General features: G+C 39.9%; 1 protein-coding gene across 6 annotated transcripts in view; it reads right to left on the minus strand.

Moving 5' to 3' along the window:
* PFKFB1 (6-phosphofructo-2-kinase/fructose-2,6-biphosphatase 1) overlaps positions 1 to 21,833 on the minus strand; it is a 100,834-nt gene that overhangs the window by 32,758 nt on the left and 46,243 nt on the right. For all 6 annotated transcript variants that reach the window (XM_005228210.5, XM_015461707.3, XM_024987771.2 and 3 more), the window contains 5 exon segments: positions 18,256 to 18,381; positions 14,781 to 14,874; positions 13,902 to 13,968; positions 13,004 to 13,078; positions 4,049 to 4,105 (listed from right to left, as the gene is read on the minus strand). In XM_005228210.5, the coding sequence (XP_005228267.1) occupies positions 4,049 to 4,105; positions 13,004 to 13,078; positions 13,902 to 13,968; positions 14,781 to 14,874; positions 18,256 to 18,381 (419 nt within the window).

Raw genomic sequence — 21,833 nt, forward strand, 5'->3', positions numbered from 1 at the left:
CCTGGGCCATAAATCTAGCCTTGGTAAATTGAAAAAAATTGAAATCCTTGCAAGCATCTTTTCTGACCACAATGCAGTAAAACTAGATCTCAATTACAGGAGAAAAACTATTAAGAATTCCAACATATGGAGGCTGAACAACACGCTGCTGAATAACCAACAAATCACAGAAGAAATCAAAAAAGAAATAAAAATTTGCATAGAAATGAATGAAAATGAAAACAAAACAACCCAAAACCTGTGGGACACTGTAAAAGCAGTCCTGAGGGGAAAGTTCATAGCAATACAGGCATACCTCAAGAAACAAGAAAAAAGTCAAATAAATAACCTAACCCTACACGTAAAGCAACTAGAAAAGGAAGAAATGAAGAACCCCAGGGTTAGTAGAAGGAAAGAACTCTTAAAAATTAGGGCAGAAATAAATGCAAAAGAAACAAAAGAGACCATAGCAAAAATCAACAAAGCCAAAAGCTGGTTCTTTGAAAGGATAAATTAAATTGACAAACCATTAGCCAGACTCACCAAGAAACAAAGGGAGAAAAATCAAATCAATAAAATTAGAAATGAAAGTGCAGAGATCACAACAGACAACACAGAAACACAAAGGATCATAAGAGACTACTATCAACAATTATATGCCAATAAAATGGACAACGTGGAAGAAATGGACAAATTCTTAGAAAAGTACAACTTTCCAAAACTGGACCAGGAAGAAATAGAAAATCTTAACAGCCCCATCACAAGCATGGAAATTGAAACTGTAATCAAAAATCTTCCAGCAAACAAAAGCCCAGGTCCAGACGGCTTCACAGCTGAACTCCACCAAAAATTTAGAGAAGAGCTAACACCTATCCTACTCAAACTCTTCCAGAAAATTGCAGAGGAAGGCAAACTTCCAAACTCGTTCTATAAGACCACCATCACCCTAATACCAAAACCTGACAAAGATCCCACAAAAAAAGAAAACTAAGGCCAATATCACTGATGAACATAGATGCAAAAATCCTTAACAAAATTCTAGCAATCAGAGTCCAACAACACATTAAAAAGATCATACACCATGACCAAGTGGGCTTTATCCCAGGGATGCAAGGATTCTTCAATATCTGCAAATCAATAAATGTATTACACCACATTAACAAATTGAAAAATAAAAACCATATGATTATCTCAATAGATGCAGAGAAAGCCTTTGACAAAATTCAACATCCATTCATGATAAAAACTCTCCAGAAAGCAGGAGTAGAAGGAACATACCTCAACATAATAAAAGCTATATATGACAAACCCACAGCAAACATTATCCTCAATGGTGAAAAATTGAAAGCATTTCCTCTAAAGTCAGGAACAAGACAAGGGTGCCCACTTTCACCATTACTATTCAACATAGTTTTGGAAGTTCTGGCCACAGCAATCAGAGCAGAAAAAGAAATAAAAAGAATCCAAATTGGAAAAGAAGAAGTAAAACTCTCACTATTTGCAGATGACATGATCCTCTACATAGAAAACCCTAAAGACTCCACCAGAAAATTACTAGAGCTAATCAATGATTATAGTAAAGTTGCAGGATATAAAATCAACACACAGAAATCCCTTGCATTCCTATACACTAATAATGAGAAAACAGAAAGAGAAATTAAGGAAACAATTCCATTCACCATTGCAACGGAAAGAATAAAATACTTAGGAATATATCTACCTAAAGAAACTAAATACCTATATATATAAAACTATAAAACACTGGTGAAAGAAATCAAAGAGGACACTAATAGATGGAGAAATATACCTTGTTCATGGATTGGAAGAATCAATATAGTGAAAATGAGTATACTACCCAAAGCAATTTATAGATTCAATGCAATCCCTATCAAGCTACCAACGGTATTCTTCACAGATCTAGAACAAGTAATTTCACAATTTGTATGGAAATACAAAAAGACTCGAATAGCAAAAGCTATCTTGAGAAAGAAGAACGGAACTGGAGGAATCAACCTACCTGACTTCAGGCTCTACTACAAGGCCACAGTCATCAAGACAGTATGGTACTGGCACAAAGATAGAAATATAGATCAATGGAAAAAAATAGAAAGCCCAGAGATAAATCCACGCACATATGGACACCTTATCTTTGACAAAGGAGGCAAGAATATACAATGGATTAAAGACAATCTCTTTTACAAGTGGTGCTGGGAAAACTGGTCAACCACTTGTAAAAGAATGAAACTAGAACACTTTCTAACACCATACACAAAAATAAACTCAAAATGGATAAGAGATCTAAATGTAAGACCAGAAACTATAAAACTCCTAGAGGAGAACATAGGCAAAACCCTCTCCGACATACATCACAATAGGATCCTCTATGACCCACCTCCCAGAATATAGGAAATAAAAGCAAAAATAAACAAATGGGACCTAGTTAAACTTAAAAGCTTCTGCACAACAAAGGGAACTATAAGCAAGGTGAAAAGGCAGCCTTCAGAATGGGAGAAAATAATAGCAAATGAAGCAACTGAGAAACAACTAATCTCAAAAATATACAAGCAACTGCTATACAACTCAACCCTAGAAAAATAAATGACCCAATCAAAAAATGGGCCAAAGAACTAAATAGACATTTCTCCAAAGAAGACATACAGATGGCTAACAAACACATGAAAAGATGCTCAACATCACTCATTATCAGAGAAATGCAAATCAAAACCACTATGAGGTACCATTTCACACCAGTCAGAATGGCTGCAATCCAAAAGTCTACAAATAATAAATGCTGGAGAGGGTGTGGAGAAAAGGGAACCCTCTTACACTGTTGGGGGGAATGCAAACTATTACAGCCACTATGGAGAACAGTGTGGAGATTCCTTAAAAAACTGGAAATAGAACTGCCTTATGATCCAGCAATCCCACTGCTGGGCATACACACTGAGGAAACCAGAAGGGAAAGAGACACGTGTACCCCACTGTTCATCGCAGCACTGTTTATAATAGCCAGGACATGGAAGCAACCTAGATGCCCATCAGCAGATGAATGGATAAGAAAGCTGTGGTACATACACACAATGGAATATTACTCAGCCATTAAAAAGAATACATTTGAATCAGTTCTAATGAGGTGGATGAAACTGGAGCCTATTATACAGAGTGAAGTAAGCCAGAAAGAAAAACACCAATACAGTATACTAACGCATATATATGGAATTTAGAAAGATGGTAACAATAACCCTGTATACGAGACAGCAAAAGAGACACTGATGTATAGAACAGTCTTTTGGACTCTGTGGGAGAGGGAGAGGGTGGGAAGATTTGGGAGAATGACATTGAAACATGTATAAATATCATGTATGAAACGAGTCGCCAGTCCAGGTTTGATGCACGACACTGGATGCTTGGGGCTGGTGCACTGGGAGGACCCAGAGGGATGGTATGGGAAGGGAGGAGGAAGGAGGGTTCAGGATAGGGAACACATGTATACCTGTGGCGGATTCATTTCGATATTTGGCAAAACTAATACAATATTGTAAAGTTTAAAAATAAAATAAAATTAAAAAAAAAGAAAAAGAAAATCTAGACAAACATTTAGCTAAGGTTTCAAGTTTCTGATTAAACATTGAGGGAGGTGATCTTTAAGGTCTTCTCTATCCCCAAGATACAGTAATTTGATGAAATAAGAAACAATAAAATGTGGTGAATGTTCTAAATCTAGACCACATAACGAATCTAAGAGCAGTGATAAATTTGATACAAATTGTGGGGCAGAAAAAAGAGCTTTCAAGACAGATAGACCTGAGGTTCAGCCCCAGTTTTGTCTCTTCCCAGCTGTATGAACTCTTGGCAACTTACTTCTCTCCTTGGAACCTTAGTTTCCCCTCTCCAACACTAAGAAGAAATTCACAGAATCATTGTGAGGATGGTGAAGGAATACTTCCTATAGGAAGTGGGAGGAGAAGCTCATGGAAAAATACCTCCTTTAACTACAGAGATATTTCTAAGCATGATCCAAATCTGAGACAAAATAAGAAGGAAAGAAAAGGTGACTGGTGCTCCTTACCCTGATGTTTTCTGCAATGACGTCAGGGTCATTACAAATGGACTCAATGAAAAAGACCTATAAGAGAAACAAAACAGAGATTTCAGCAAGGAATTATGTTTGGTATGAGCTAAACATAACTTGACCTCTTCTCAATGACTCTGAATCATTTTTAGAGGCATTCCTTTTAAAAAAAAAAATAAATTTATTTATTTTAATTGGAGGCTAATTACTTTAAAATATTGTATTGATTTTGCCATACATCAGCATGAATCTGTCATGGGTGTACACGTGTTCCCCATCCTGAACCCCCCTCTCACCTCCCTCCCCACACCATCCTTCTGGGTCATCCCAGTGCACCAGCCTCGAGCATTCTGTATCATGCATCAAACCTAGACTGGTGATTAGTTTCACATATGATATTATACATGTTTCAATGCCATTCTCCCACATCATCCCACCCTCGCCCTCTCCCACAGAGTCCAAAAGACTGTTCTATACATCTGTGTCTCTTTTACTGTCTCGCATACAGGGCTATCGTTAACATCTTTCTAAATTCCATATATATGCATTAGTATACTGTATTGGTGTTTTTCTTTCTGGCTTACTTCACTCTGTATAATAGGCTCCAGTTTCATCCACCTCATTAGAACTGATTCAAATGTATTCTTTTTAATGGCTGAGTAATATTCCATTGTGTGTATGTACCACAGCTTTCTTATCCATTCATCTGCTGATGGGCATCTAGGTTGCTTCCATGTCCTGGCTATTATAAACAGTGCTGCGATGAACATTTGGGGTACACGTGTCTCTTTCAATTCTGGTTTCCTTGGTGTGTATGCCCAGCAGTGGGATTGCTGGGTCATATGGCAGTTCTATTTCCAGTTTTTTAAGGAATCTCCACACTGTTCTCTATAGTGGCTGTACTATTTTGCATTCCCACCAACAGTGTAAGAGGGTTCCTTTTCTCCACACCCTCTCCAGCATTTATTGCTTGTAGACTTTTGGATCGCAGCCATTCTGACTGGTGTGAAATGGTACCTCATTGTGGTTTTGATTTGCATTTCTCTGATAATGAGTGATGTTGAGCATCTTTTCATGTGTTTGTTAGCCATCTGTATGTCTTCTTTGGAGAAATGTCTGTTTATTTCTTTGGCCCATTTTTTGATTGAGTCATTTATTTTTCTGGAATTGAGCTGCAGGAGTTGCTTTTATATTTTTGAGATTAATTCTTTGTCAGTTGCTTTATTTGCTATTATTTTCTCCCATGCTGAAGGCTGTCTTTTCATCTGCTTATAGTTTCCTTTGTTGTGCAAAAGCTTTTAATTAGGTCCCATTTGTTTATTTTTACTTTTATTTCCAATATTCTGGGAGGTGGGTCATAGAGGATCCTGCTGTGCTGTATGTCAGAGAGTGTTTTGCCTATGTTCTCCTCTAAGAGTTTTATAGTTTCTGGTCTTACGTTTAGATCTTTAATCCATTTTGAGTTTGTTTTTGTGTATGGTGTTATAAAGTATTCTAGTTTCATTCTTTTACAAGTGGTTGACCCGTTTTCCTAGCACCACTTGTTAAAGAGATTATCTTTTCTGCATTGTATATTCTTGCCTCCTGTGTCAAAGATAAGGTGTCCATATGTGCATGGATTTATCTCTGGGCTTTCTATTTTGTTCCATTGATCTATATTTCTGTCTTTGTGCCAGTAACATGCTGTCTTTATGACTGGCTTTGTAGTAGAGCCTGAAGTCAGGCAGGTTGATTCCTCCAGTTCCGTTCTTCTTTCTCAAGATTGCTTTGGCTATTTGAGGTTTTTTGTATTTCCATACAAATTGTGAAATTATTTATTCTAGCTCTGTGAAAAATACCGTTGGTAGCTTGATAGGGACTGCATTGAATCTATAGATTGCTTTGGGTAGTATACTCATTTTCACAATATTGATTCTTCCAATCCATGAACATGGTATATTTCTCCATCTGTTAGTGTCCTCTTTGATTTCTTTCACCAGTGTTTTATAGATTTCTATATAAAGGTCTTTAGTTTCTTTAGGTAGATATATTCATTCCTAAGTATTTTATTCTTTTCATTGCAATGGTGAATGGAATTGTTTCCTTAATTTCTCTATTTTCTCATTATTTGTGTATAGGAATGCAAGGGATTTCTGTGTGTTGATTTTATATCCTGCAACTTTACTATATTCATTGATTAGCTCTAGTAATTTTCTGGTGGAGTCTTTAGGGTTTTCTATGTAGAGGATCATGTCATCTGCAAACAGTGAGAGTTTTACTTCTTCTTTTCCAATTTGGATTCCCTTTATTTCTGTTTCTGCTCTGATTACTGTGGCCAAAACTTCCAAAACTATGTTAAATAGTAGTGGTGAAAGTGGGCACCCTTGGCTTGTTCCTAACTTTAGGGGAAATGCTTTCAATTTTTCAGCATTGAGGATAATGTTTGCTGTGTGTTTGTCATATATAGCTTTTATTATGTTGAGATATGTTCCTTCTATTCCTGCTTTCTGGAGAGTTTTTATCATGAATGGATGTTGAATTTTGTCAAAGGCTTTCTCTGCATCTATTGAGATAATCATATGGCTTTTATTTTTCAATTTGTTAATGTGGTTTATTACATTAATTGATTTGTGGATATTGAAGAATCCTTGTATCCCTGGGACAAAGCCCACTTGGTCATGATGCATGATCTTTTTAATGTGTTGTTAGATTCTGATTGCTAGAATTTTGTTAAGGATTTTTGCACCTATGTTCATCAGTGATATTGGCATGTAGTTTTCTTTTTTAGTGGCATCTTTGTCTGGTTTTGATATTAGGGTGATGGTGGCCTCATAGATGGAGAAGGCAATGCCACCCCACTCCAATGCTCTTGCCTGGAAAATCCCATGGATGGAGGAGCCTGGTAGGCGGCAGTCCATGGGGTCGCACAGAGTCGGACACGACTGAGCAATTTCACTTTCATTTTCCACTTTCATGCACTGGAGAAGGAAATGGCAACCCACTTCCGTGTTCTTGCCTGGAGAAACCCAGGGACGGGGAAGCCTGGTGGGCTGCTGTCTATGGTGTCGCATAGAGTTGGACACGACTGAAGTGACTTACCAGCAGGCCTCATAGAATGAGTTTGGAAGTTTGCCTTCCTCTACAATTTTCTGGAAGAATTTGAGTAGGATTGATGTTAGCTCTTCTCTAAATTTTTGGTAGAATTCAGCTGTGACGCCGTCTGGACCTGGGCTTTCGTTTGCTGTAAAATTTCTGATTACAGTTTCAATTTCTGTGCTTGTAATGGGTCTGTTAGGATTTTCTATTTCTGCCTTGCTCCATTTTAGAAGTTGTACTTTTCTAAGAATTTGTCCATTTCTTCCAAGTTGTCCATTTTATTGGCATATAATTGCTGATAGTAGTCTCTTATGATCCTTTGTATTTCTGTGTTGTCTGTTGTGATCTCTCCACTTTCATTTCCAATTTTATTGATGTGATTTTTCTCGCTTTGTTTCTGGATGAGTCTGGCTAGTGGTTTTTCAATTTTATTTATCCTCTCAAAGAACCAGCTTTTGGCTTTGTTGATTTTTGCTATGGTCTCTTTTGTTCCTTTTGCATTTATTTCTGCCCTAATTTTTAAGAGTTCTTTCCTTCTACTAACCCTGGGGTTCTTCATTTCTTCCTTTTCTAGTTGTTTTAGGTGTAGAGTTAGGTTATTTAGTTGACTTTTTTCTTATTTTGTGAGGTATGCCTATATTGCTATGAACCTTCCCCTAAGTACTGCTTTTACAGTGTCCCACAGGTTTTGGGTTGTTGTGTTTTCATTTTGATTTGTTTCTATGCATATTTTTATTTCTTTTTTGATTTCTTCTGTGATTTGTTGGATATTCAGCAGCGTGTTGTTCAGCCTCCATATGTTGGAATTCTTAATAGTTTTTCTCCTGTAATTGAAATCTAATCTTACTGCATTGTGGTCAGAAAAGATGATTGGAATGATTTCAATTTTTTTCAGTTTCCCAAGGCTAGATTTACTGCCCAGGACGTGGTCTGTCCTGGAGAAGGTTCCGTGTGTGCTTGAGAAAAAGGTGAAATTCATTGTTTTGGGGTGAAATGTCCTATAGATATCAATTAGGTCCTACTGGCCTATTGTATCATTTAAAGTTTGTGTTTCCTTGTTAATTTTCTGTTTAGTTGATCTATCCATAGGTATGAGTGGGGTATTAAAGTCTCCCACTATTATTGTGTCATTGTTACTTTCCCTTTTCATACTTGTTAACATTTGTCTTACATATTGTGGCGCTCCCGTGTTGGGTGCATATATATTTATAATTGTTATATCTTCTTTTTGGATTGATCCTTTGATCATTATGTACTGTCCTTCTTTGTCACTTTTCACAGCCTTTGTTTTAAAGTCTATTTTATCTGATATGAGTATTGCTACTCTTGCTTTATTTTGGTCTCTATTTCCGTGGAATATCTTTTTCAAGCCCTTCACTTTCAGTCTGTATGTGTCCCCTGTTTTGAGGTGGGTCTCTTGTAGACAACATATATAGGGGTCTTGGTTTTGCATCCATTCAGTCAGTCCTTTGTCTTTTGGTTGGGGCATTCAACCCACTTACATTTAAGGTAATTATTGATAATTATGATCCCATTGCCATTTACTTTATTGTTTTGGGTTTGAGTTTGTACATCCTTTTTGTGTTTCCTGTCTAGAGAAGATCCTTTAGCATTTGTTGGAGAGCTGGTTTGGTGGTGCTGAATTCTCTTGGCTTTTGCTTGTCTGTAAAGCTTTTGATTTCTCCTTCATATTTGAATAAGATCCTTGCTGGGTACAGTAATCTGGGTTGTAGGTTATTTTCTTTCATCACTTTAAGTATGTCCTGCCTTTCCCTCCTGGCCTGGAGAGTTTCTTTTGAAAGATCAGCTGTTATCCTTATGGGAATTCCCTTGTGTGTTATTTGTTGTTTTTCCCTTGCTGCTTTTAATATTTGTTCTTTGTGTTTGATCTTTGTTAATTTGATTAATGTGTGTCTTGGGGTGTTTTGCCTTGGGTTTACTCTGTTTGGGACTCTGGGTTTCTTGGACTTGGGTGATTATTTCCTTCCCCATTTCAGTGAAGTTTTCAACTATTATCTCCTCAAGTATTTTCTCATGGATTTTATTTTTGTCTTCTTCTGTGACTCCTATGATTCAAATTTTGGGGTGTTTAACATTGTCCCAGAGGTCTCTGAGATTGTCCTCATTTCTTTTATTTAGTTTTTCTTTTTTTCCTCTCTGTTTCATTTATTTCTACCATTCTATCTTCTACCTCACTAATCCTATCTTCTGCCTCAGTTATTCTACTATTTGTTCCCTCCAGAGTGTTTTTGATCTCATTTATTGCATTATTCATTATATATTGACTATTTTTTATTTCTTCTAGGTCCTTGTTAAACCTTTCTTGCATCTTCTCAACCCTTGTCTCCAGGCTATTTATTTGTGATTCCATCTTGATTTCAAATTTTGGATCATTTTCACTATCATTATTCAGAATTCTTTATCAGGTAGATTCCCTATCTCTTCCTCTTTTGTTTGGTTTGGTGGGTATTTATCCTGTTCCTTTACCTGGTGGGTATTCCTCTGTCGCTTCATCTTGTTTTAATTGCTGTGTTTGGGGTGGCCTTTCTGTATTCTGGCAGTTTGTGGAGTTCTCTTTATTGTGGAGTTTCCTCACTCTGGGTGGGGTTTTATGGGTGGCTTGTCAAGGTTTCATGGTTAGGGAAGCTTGTGTCGTTGTTCTGGTGGGTGGAGCTGGATTTCTTCTCTCTGTAGTGCAATGAAGTGTCCAGTAATGAGTTATGAGATGTCAGTGGGTTTGGAGTGACTTTGGACAGCCTGTACATTGAAGCTCAGGGCTGTTTTCCTGTGTTGCTGGAAAATTTGAATGGTATGTCTTGCTCTGGAACTTGTTGGCCCTTGGTGCTTGGTTTCAGTGTAGGTATGAAGGCGTTTGATGAGTTCTTGTTGATTAATGTTCCCTGGAATCAGGAGTTCTCTGGTGTTCTCAGGATTTTTACTTAAGCCTCCTGCTTCTGGTTTTCAGTGTTATTTTTATAGTAGCCTCAAAACTTCTCCATCTATACAGCACTGCTGATAAAACATCTAGGTTAAAGATGAAAAGTTTCTCCACAGTGAGGGACACCAGAGAGGTTCACAGAGTTATATGGAGAAGAGAAGAGGGAGGAGGCAGTTAGAGGTGACCAGGATGAGATGAGGTGGAATCAAAAGAGGAGAGAGCAAGCTAGCCAGTAATCACTTCCTTATGTGTGTTCCACAGTCTGGATCCCTCAGAGATGTTCACGGAGTTATACAGTGAAGAGAAGAGGGAGGAAGGAGATAGGTCACCAGGAGGATAAAGGGGGGAATCAAAAGTAGAGAGACAGATCCAACCAGTAATCAATTCCCTAAGTGTTCTCCACCATGCGGAACACACAAAGAGATTCAGACAGTTGGGTAGAGAAGAGAAGGGGGAGGGAGGAGACAGAGGCGACCTGGTGGAGAAAAAGGAGAGTCCAAAGGGGGAGAGAGCAATCAAGCCAGTAATCTCACTCCCAAGTAAAAATGGGTACTGAAGATTGGGTTCTTAAAGGTACAAAATTGATAACCAATACAAAAAAGCAAAGATTAAAAGTCTAGAGTAGAAGTTGGATTTTAAAAAATACAATATTAATGAAAAAAAAGTCACAAAAATTATAATATATATAATATATATAAAATATAATAATATAATATAATAATAATAAAATATGAAGTTTGCTTTAAAAAGAAGGGTCTCTCTCTCTCTCTCTTTTTTTTGCAAAGTAATAGTATAGTATAAAAATGAAAATTAAAGGAGTAATAGAGGACTTAAAAATAAAAAAAATTTAATTAAAGAATGATAGTGAAAATAGTAAAAATGTATCTAGGACTTTCTCTGGTGTTGTTGTGGGCAGTGTGGGGTCAGTTCAGTTTCAGATAGTTCCTTGATCCGGCTTATATTTCTCAAGATCTATAGGTCCCTTCCTATATGCTGCTGATGCTGCTAAGTCGCTTCAGTCACGTCCGACACTATGAGACGCCATAGAGGGTAGCCCACCAGACTCTGCCGTCCCTGGGACTCTCCAGGCAAGAACACTGGAGTGGGTTGCCATTTCCTTCTCCAATGCATAAAAGTGAAAAGTGAAAGTGAAGTCGCTCAGTCATGTCCAACTCCCAGCGACCCCATGGACTGCAGCCTACTAGGCTTCTCCATCCATGGGATTTTCCAGGCAAGAGTACTGGAGTGGGGTGCCATTGCCTTCTCTACCCTTCCTATATAGTCGGTACTAATTACAGGGTTTTAATCTATTGCACCTGTCACTTCCAAGGAGGTTCCCTCTGTTTTAGCTTCTTCTGTTCGCTGGTCTCTTCAGTGTCTAATTTCCACCCTGACACAAAGGGGCAGTGGTGGACACTCTTTTAGGCTCACTTGTTCAGTCGTGCTGTGGGGAAGGAGTGACGCTGCAAACAATTAACACTGGCATGTGCTTGCAGTGTCTTGGCTACACTGGGTTTGCCCCTGCTCACGATGTGTGTGCTTTCCCTGTCTACACTGCTTAGGCTCTAGGTTGCTCTGCCGGGAACTGTCTGACACCGGCCCTGGGTTGTATGCCCTTCCCAGTTCTAAGCCACTCAGGTTCAGTTACTTGGGTACTTCTCAGAGGTGCAGATTTAGTTAGGCCTGCATTTTGTGCCCTTTCCAGGTCCAAGCAGCTCAGGTGACCAGGTGTTTGGCGAGCATGGTCACTGCGACTTATTGCCTCCCTCGTCCCTGCTGCTCGGTTTTCTGGGTGTACAACTGGCACACCTTCTCAGGCGGATGTTGACCATCCAGAATCCCAAGAAGTCTTAGTTAGCAACGAAGCCTGCTTGCAGTTTGGTAGATGATGCCTCTCTGGGGCCAAGATTTCCCCCTTCCAACTCTGGCTGCCCTCTCCTGCCTGTCTCTGGAGGGGGATGGGCCTGCCTGCAGCCAGCTAGCTCTGCTCAGTCCTTTGTTCTGTGAGCGGGCCTGCCGGTGTCTTAGGTTAGGGCTTTTTGCGTGGTAAGTATCCCACAGTCTGGTTTGCTAGCCCAAGTTAGTTCCCTCAGATTGCCCTTGAGGCATTTTGGCCTGGTCCTTACTCTAAGCAATGCAGCCCACACCTCCCTGCACAGTCCCCGCTTGCTAATGGCGGATGCAGGCATCTGCGCTGCTTCTCCGCTGGGGGAGTTACCCTTGGGCATGTAATCTGTGGGTTTAAATTCTTTATTTGTTTTTCCTCCCAATTATGTTGCCCTCTGTGGTTCCAAGGCTCAGCACAGACTCAGCAGTGAGATTGTTCCCTGGTGTTTGGAAACTTCTCTCTTTTTTAAGACTCCCTTCCCAGGACAGAGCTCCATCCCTACCTCTTTTGTCTCTCTTTTTGTCTTTTATATTTTTTTCTACCTCCTTTTGAAGACAATGGGCTGCTTTTCTGGGTGCCTGATGTCCTCTGCTGGCATTCAGAAGTTGTTTTGTGGAATTTACTCAGTGTTCAAATGTTCTTTTGATGAATTTGTGGGGGAGAAAGTGGTCTCCCTGTCCTATTCCTCTGCCATCTTAGGACTGCCCCCTTAGAGGCATTTCTGACAACGTAATTTCATACAGTGGTGGTTTTAGGATTCTGAGTTTTATGAGGCAGATTTGCCCTAAATTGTAGTAATTCCATCTCCTCCTTCCTCATACCCATCCAACAGTGTCAGCTTCTCAGTAATTATCTTCCATTGCCTTATGTGGCATCCCTTCTTTCCTGTTCTGTTTTTCTGTTTCTAACTGTGATATGGAAAGCCATATAACTCAATTAAAATGCTGAGCCTATGGTAGCTGATTTGGCATCTTTGTCCCCTGGTTTGGCTTTCTTTGGGGTTTGCTCATAGATGAGTAGGGTCTAGATAAGAGTTGAAGAGTTACTCTACCTTGTAACCATGTTCTTTAGCAAACTGCAGAATCAGTGACCGTCGTTCTCTGGTAGTGTTGGTGGCATCAAAAACCTAGAGGCACATGATGAGATTGGTTTGCTTTAAATCTAGTTCTGATAGAATGCCTACTCTTTGACCATCCCTATGCTAAGCAAATGATTTCAAGGAGGAGATAAAACTTGACCAGGGTTTTGAAGGATTTTAAACGACTTATATCAATTTCTCAAGCACTCGTTGAGGCCTTGCTGTCTGCCCAGAAATGTAGCCGACTCTGTAGGCATAAAAAGGCCAGAGGAAAATTGTGGAATTCTATTAGTCTCATTTTACAGGTAAAATAGCTGAGACTTAGAAGAAGGGTTTCTTTTACCCAAGGCCACTGAGACTTACTGACGAAGCAGAATTGAAACTGATTTTCTCAACTCCTAGGTGAAGCTTCTTCCCTCCCTATCACTTTGGAGTTCTTTGAAGCCCTTTTAGAATTTCCAAATCCTATATCAGAGGTTTATGAGATTAAATTGGCTAGGTGTTTAGGTAAATCTCTAGAACTAAAAAATGTTTGTATTGCAGTCAAATTCTAGTGTAGTCCTGTTGAATTATTGGGGGTAGAGTGGTAGACTCTATTGGTTAGGAGTATAGATTCTGGAGCTATACAACCTGTATTCCAGTTCTGGCTTACCCTTTGGGAAAATATTTAACTATTTGGTCTTTCTGCACTACATTTTTCTGGGGTATAAAATGGAGTATAATAAAAAATACTTATCTTGTGGGGGAGGGTGGAATTACATTAATACATGCAAAGTGCTTAGAATAATGTATAGAACATAATAAACACTCAATATATATTAGCTCTTCTCCATCCCAACAGAAACCCAAGAGAAAATGCAAATTTTCTTACTGCAACACGACCTTCCTCATGGCTGAGATAGCTATGAACATCTTTCAGGGCTGCTAGGGCACACTGCCTGAAAAAGATGAAGAAAGAAACAGAGACATCTACTGTATCAAAGTTGGGTTCCTCTCTATTCTGCATTATCTTTTGCACTATATCTCATATGTCATACATTAAATTATTCATCTGTTGAGTATCTACAAACTGTGTTCTATGTTTTAAGAACTATAACAAGCATAGAGAAGTCACACAGTTGAAAGTGGCTCTGTGTAGACATCTTAGGGGCATAACATACCCAGGAAAATTAGACTAATGACCGAGCCATACTATCAAGGGCTCCAAACCTTGAACTAATAGTGCTCAAACTGAATTGGGTCTTGAACCCAAGAAGAGCCTGGATACATAGTCTGTGAAGTAGAAGGCATTACTGGCACATATAACAGGGCAAACACAGGTAACATGATGGAAATGTATTTACATTTTTGGCAAAAATCTGTTTAGTGATTACTCTTTGCTGGGTTCCATTATGAGGATGTAGATCCATAAATGAGACTCAGGCTCTGTTCTGAAAGTATTCAGAGCCTTGTAGAGGACAAACACCTTGAGGTTGAATGGATGAGGTCAGAGTGGGCCAAACTACTGAGACTCTTATTTTAAATACTAGGCTAAATTTCCACTCTGTCCTGTCAAAAGTAGGAAACTCTTAAAAGTTCTTAAGCAGGGGATGGATATGACCAGAAATAGGTTTCGGTTAAGATAGTGTAAGGGTTGTCTTAACTAGTCTCCTTACTAACCCAAATTGCTCTGCTGTACTCCGCTCTTATCTGAATAGAGGCCTCCCTCAGCCAGGGGGCAGCAAAGGTCTTTAAAATGTTAGGTACTCACTTCCTGATAAGTAGGGCCTCCATGTTGTCGGGAAGAAAGAATTCGTAGTTCTTGTAGCTCACTGCCTCTCGTCGATATTGGCCTAAATTAAACACTGAAAGCAGGAAGCCCTGGTGAAGTGGTTGGGAAGATCCCAGTGGCAAAATAAAAGTCCTTTCTGGGAGGGATCTCAGAGGTAAAAGAAGGTAGAGTTTCTAATTATATAATGTGTATACAAAGCCTCAAATTATGGCGTCCAGCTCACTTACTCCTCACAACAACCCTAAAAAGTAGGAATCACCATTCCCATTTTATAAATGAGAAAATGAAATTTCAGAGAAAGGAAGTAACTCTCATTGTAAGTGGAGAGCTGGGATTCAAACACAGATCTGTTTGGTTCCAAAGCTGGTGATCTTTCCACTATTCTGTTTTATCATAAACTACAGAACTTTTAATGCCCCACTCCATTGGAAAGATAAAGAAACTGGGATCCTGTGAGTAAACCAAGGGTCAAACATTGAGCAAGCTGGGGGCATAACTAGACTTGGCCTTCAGATACCTAGTCCAATGCTATCATATTTTATGCATCAGTATAGAGAGCCTAGATTTGTTGGACTTTTTAGGCCACACTTGCTCATTTGTAGAGGTGAAAAACCAGAGAGGAAGGAGGGAAAGGGGGAACGAAGGGATACTAGGCAAAGAGGTAATGTACTATTTCATTCATTCATCCAACAAATACTTTCTCATGTCTACTTTGTAAATCAGGACATGAGTTCTGGGGTCTCAGAGATGAATCGGATCTGCATGATGGATCCTCAAGAAGCTCACCATCCAGAAGGCAGGACAGAGTATAAACCAGTAAACACAGAGCTCTCACCCAGTTTATTAAGTGCTCTGACAGAGTCATGCAAAAGACTAAGGGGGAAGGAAAGACTAAACTTAGAGTAGTCTCAGAAGCTTATTTTGGAGAAAGCAGCATTTGTGCCAGTCTTTATAAGAAGGCAGATCTTTTATAGGCAGGCATAGTGTGTGGGAGAGGGGAATGAAGACATTCCAGGTAGAGGAACATTTTGAACAAGGGTGTGGCATTGGCAGAATGCAGAACATGAGTCATCCAATTGTGACTGAGGCATGTGAGCTTGGCAGAGGCCAATCATGGAGGGCCTTGAACAAATGGTAGGCTAAGGAGCTTGGATTTAAACCTGCCAGTCAAGGGAATCTTTGGTAGCTACAGATTTGGGCAGCTATGTGTTTGAAACATGACTCTGAGGGTCTCTGTGTGAGTGGAGCAGATGGGAAGCAGGTGCATAGGAGCAGAGACCCATCTGCCACCATCACATGTGCCCCTACACTCAGCAGAGGCTCCTCAGAGCCTGCAGTCCTACAAGAACTATTCCTTCTCCCCTTCTCTTCTGCCAATGTCCTATTCCTCCCACAAGACCCACCCAGCTCAAATATACCATATATGGAAGATTTCACTGCCTTCCAGGTGGTGATTTCCTCTGTGAGACCCTCAGTACCCTGTTCTGGGATTCTTCAGTGACATGTTGTATTCTTATGCACCCCAGCCAAATGGAGAAATCTTCAAGGACGGGGTGTGAATCTCATCTAGTTTTGGATGTCCAGTGCATAGTATGGGTTTTGGCACATGGAGGAAACTCCATTCCCATTCATGGGAAACTCACCAGTGAATGAGAGAAACAGAAAGTAAATGAAGGGAAAGAAGAAATGGGAGAAGGAGAGGAGAAGACTGGAGAGAGGGAGGGAAGGGGGCAGATAGATGGGGTGTTGGGATGGTCAAGAGAAATGAGAGGAAGAACATGGAGGGGAGTACAGGGCCAATGTGGGTTCTCTCCTCTTCCCATCTGTAGTGCCAAGTATCAGACAGTGAGTGTCAGTGTCAGACACAGTGAGTGTTAGGCTTCGAAATCAACCAGATGTGGGTTCGTATCTTGGTTCCATCACCTTGTGTTCCATCACCTTGGTTGATGTTACATACATGTGATGTGTTCCATCACATGGTGACCATGTGCCTTCAGACAAGATGTGTCAACTCTTGGACATTAGTTTCGTCAACTGTGGGATGATGATAATACTAGTCCCTCCCACGTGGGTGTTTTAGAGCTTAAGAATAGATGTGAGTTCTTCGAGGGCAGGGGTCCTATCTTACTTGTTTTTCTTTGCCCAACATCCAACAAGGGCCTTGACACAACTGTGCTCAACAAATAATTAATGACTGAGCAAATGAATGCCTGAGAAGAACTTTTTCTGCACTGGGGGGCAGTGTTCCATTCCACAAGAGAGACAGGCTAAGCACTTGCTTAGTGTACCAGTAAAGACACAGCCCCAGTAAAAGTTTTCAGCCAAGTGGATATGCATTAAAAGCATTAATATAGTCATTAGGGGATAAATAAAAAAATTGGTAGACGTTGTTACATTTACTGTTTTTATTCTGAATTACATATGATGCAGGGGCACCCTAACTCTTAGTGTTTAAAACCTCTAAATGTCTTAATTTTGTCCTGCTTGAGCAATAGAAATGAATAAGATCTAATATCTTACCCCAGAGCAGCTCCTGGGGCGAGAGACCCAGACACACAACACACTATGTAATTAGTGTTGGCATAGAGGGGGCTGTAGAAAGCATTGGTGTGGGAGCCCAGAGAAGCATGGTCCTAGGGAGAACAGAGGAGTCAAATAGGAATGGGGATACGGGGTGGGGATAGAGAAATCAAAAGGAGAACACAAGAGAATGATTGCTGAATAAGAGGTAGTAAGCAGAAAAGAGATCACATGGGGAGAAAGGAAAGCTGGAAGCAGGGAGTGTGGGAGGAGGCTGACAGGCTGTGAAGGAGACCCCTCTGGAGGCGGAAAGAGGCAGGGTCACTTCCGGCTGGGGATGGGGAGAAGCAAGGCACAGACCTAAGAAGAGGCTTGGAGACAGGACGCTTTCTGGACTGGAGAGGTGAGCTAAAGTGCCCTGCTATACTGAAGAGCTTGTGGGGACCTCCAGGCTGGGGTTTCAACGTGCTTGACTCCATACATCCCTACGTTCTGAAGGAAACCTTAAGGTTGTAAAGAAATGGTAATGCTAATAAAATAGTATTATTGATGTAATATTAATAAAAATGGTAATAAGAGTAATATGTTATTGATAGGGTGATTTTGAGGTCTTACAAAATAGATCTCCTCTGAAACAGATGTTTAATCTTATTAATTTTCCTATACTTAGCCCCTAGCATAAGATTTAGCACTGAGTATGTATTTAAGAAATTGTAAAATTTATGAAGGTAGTAGTAGCAGTAGTAGAAATAGTAGTAGCAGTCATAGTAGTAGTAGTAGCAGCAGCAGTAATAATATTAGTAATAGTCTTAGTACTGTTAATAGTGGTTTGAGACATTCCTAGTGGCTTTGATCTTTTGAGGTTAGCTACCTTACTCTATAGTCCATCAGTGTTCTATAGAGGGCTGTAGAACAAAGGGTTTCAGAGACATACCTTTAGTTGGTGTTCCTATCCAGTTGAGATAGCGTGTGAGCTTTGTTGAGATGTAGGTCTTTCCTCGAGCTGGTAAACCCACCATGATCACCATTGTGGGGGAATTTGTAAACTGTGGTATGGATGCTGGAAGACAAACAGAGCTTCAAATCTTATCCTCAGATTTACATGATATTAAGTTATCATCACAGAGATGTAAAATTTAAAAGAGCCTCTCTCCAACCACTATATAACAAGGAAAAAAAAAAAAAACCTAGAAAATTGAAACTTATCTTCATTGAATTCATGAGCAAACCGAGATTGCAGTGCAAAATGCTAACCCCAAATCTGTAGATGCAGGCATCTGCAGGGAGAAACAGGGCCCAGGAGTTTGCTTATCTTTACAGATACTACTGAATAACATATAAACATAAGAAGTTACAGCTAGATTCCTGAGAACTTTCAAGGTGGTGGAGTTAGACAGGGAGATCAACTTCCTCCCAAAAAATGCATTATAAATCCATCTGCATATAGGATAACTCTTACAGAATACCTTCTGAACACTGAGAGAAGACCTTACACTTCCAAAAAGGGAAGTTAGTCTGCTCAGAATGAGTGTGTGAGTTTCTTTGAGTATTCTGGGCTGTTTATGTTGGTTTTGCTATTAGTCTTGGGGTTTTGTCTTCTATGCTGTGTGGCCTGTGAAATATTCCTGCTACAGTAAGTGGTTGGGCCCAAATCCTTGAGGTGGGAGATTCAAGTCCAGGACTTTGTATCACCAGAGAACTCCCAAACCCATGGAACATTAATCAATGAGAGCTCTCCCCAAAGCCTCCACCTCAGCACTAAGACCAAGACACACTCAAAGGCCAGCAAGCTCCAGTGCTAGATACTTCAGCAAAATAGGAACTCAACTATGCCCATTAGCAGACAGGTTACCCAAAGTCATGCCAAGCCCACTGAAATCCAAGAACACTTTATTGGACATGGCACTGTCCTTCAGAAAGTCAAGATCCAGCCCCACTCACCAGAACACAGACAAAAGCTTCCCAACAGGAAACCTTCACAAGGCACTGTTCCAAACCCACCCGAGTGGGGGCAGACTTGACAATTAAAAGCAACTAAGACCTTCTATACCATTTCTGTCCTTTATCAGGCCCATCTTTGCATGAAATGTTCCCTTGGTATCTCTGATTTTCTTGAGGAGATCTCTAGTCTTTCCCATTCTGTTGTTTTCCTCTATTTCTTTGCATTGATCACTGAGGAAGGCTTTCTTATCTCTTCTTGCTATTCTCTGGAATTCTGCATTCAGATGCTTATATCTTTCCTTTTCTCCTTTGCTTTTCGCTTCTCTTCTTTTCACAGCTATTTGTAAGGCCTTCCCAGACAGCTATTTTGCTTTTTTGCATTTTTTTTCCATTGGGATGGTCTTGATCCCTGTCTCCTGTACAATGTCACAAACCTCATTCCATAGTTCATCAGGCACTCTATCTATCAGATCTAGGCCCTTACATCTATTTCTCACTTCCACTGTATAATCATAAGGGATTTGATTTAGGTCGTACCTGAATGGTCTAGTGGTTTCCCCTACTTTCCTCAATTTAAGTCTGAATTTGGTAATAAGGAGTTCATGACCTGAGCCACAGTCAGCTCCTGGTCTTGTTTTTGTTGACTGTATAGAGCTTCTCCATCTTTGGCTGCAAAGAATATAATCAATCTGATTTTGGTGTTGACCATCTGGTGATGTCCATGTGTAGAGTCTTCTCTTGTGTTGTTGGAAGAGGGTATTTGCTATGACCAGTGCATTTTCTTGGCAAAACTCTATTAGTCTTTGCCCTGCTTCATTCCGTATACCAAGGCCAAATTTGCCTGTTACTCCAGGTGTTTCTTGATTTCCTACTTTTGCATTCCAGTCTCCTATAATGAAAAGAACATCTTTTTTTGGGTGTTAGCTCTAAAAGGTCGTATAGGTCTTCATAAAACAGTTCAACTTCAGCTTCTTCAGCATTACTGGTTGGGGCATAGACTTGGATTGCTGTGATATTGAATGATTTGCCTTGGAAACAAATAGAGATCATTCTGTCATTTTTGAGATTGTATCCAAGTACTGCATTTTGGACTCTTCTGTTGACCATGATGGCTATTCCATTTCTTCTGAGGGATTCCTGGCCACAGTAGTAGATATGAATGGTCATCTGAGTTAATTCACCCATTCCAGTCCATTTTAGTTTGAAAGATGGGGTCGATAAAGGACAGAAATGGTATGGACCTAACAGAAGCAGAAGATATTAAGAAGAGGTGGCAAGAATACACAGAAGAACTGTACAAAAAAGATCTTCATGTCCCAGATAATCACGATGGTGTGATTACTGACCTAGAGCCAGACATCCTGGAATGTGAAGTCAAGTGGGCCTTAGAAAGCATCACTATGAACAAAGCTAGTGGAGGTGATGGAATTCCAGTTGAGCTATTTCAAATCCTGAAAGACAATGCTGTGGAAGTGTTGCACTCAATATGCCAGTAAATTTGGAAAACTCAGCAGTGGCCACAGGACTGGAAAAAGGTCAGTTTTCATTCCGATCTCAAAGAAAGGCCATGCCAAAGAATGCTCAAACTACTGCACAATTGCACTCATCTCACATGCTAGTAAAGTAATGCTCAAAATTCTCCAAGCCAGGCTTCAGCAATATGTGAACCGTGAACTTCCTGATGTTCAAGCTGGTTTTAGAAAAGGCAGAGGAATGAGAGATCAAATTGCCAACATCCACTGGATCATGGAAAATGCAAAAGAGTTCCAGAAAAACATCTATTTCTCCTTTATTGACTATGCCAAAGCCTTTGACTGTGTGGATCACAATAAACTGTGGGAAATTCTGAAAGAGATGGGAATAGCAGACCACCTGACCTGCCTCTTGAGAAATCTGTATGCAAGTCAGGAAGCAACAGTTAGAACCAGACAAGGAAAAATGGACTGGTTCCAAGTTGGGAAAAGAGTATGTCAAGGCTTTATATTGGCTCTCTGCTTATTTAACTTGCATGTTGAGTACATCATATGAAATGCTGGGCTGGATGACTCACAAGCTAGAATCAAGATTTCCAGGAGAAATAGAAACAACCTCAGACATGCAGATGATACCATTTTAATGGCAGAATGTGAAGAGGAACTAAAGAGACTCTTGATGAAGGTGAATGAGGAGAGTGAAAAAAAACTGGCTAAAATTCAGCAGTCAAAAAACTAAGAATATGGCATCTGGTCCCATCACTTCATGGCAAATAGATGAGGAAAAGGGAATACAGTGTCAGATTTCATTTTCTTGGGCTCCCAAAATCTCTGTGGATCATGACTGTAGCCATGAAATTAATAGATGTTTGCTCCTCTAACAAAAGCTATGACAAACCTAGACAGCATATTAAAAAGCAGAGACATCACTTTGCTGATAAAGGTGCATACAGTCAAAACTACAGTTTTTCCAGTAGTCATGTATGGATATAAGAGTTGGACCATAAAGAAGTCTGAGCCCAGAAGAATTAATGCTTTCAAATTGTGGTGCTAGAGAAGACTTTGAGATTACCTTGGACAGCAGGGAGATCAAACCAGT

The sequence above is a fragment of the Bos taurus genome, chromosome X (genome assembly GCF_002263795.3).
Source record: "Bos taurus isolate L1 Dominette 01449 registration number 42190680 breed Hereford chromosome X, ARS-UCD2.0, whole genome shotgun sequence".
In the NCBI taxonomy this organism is placed as follows: domain Eukaryota; kingdom Metazoa; phylum Chordata; class Mammalia; order Artiodactyla; family Bovidae; genus Bos; species Bos taurus.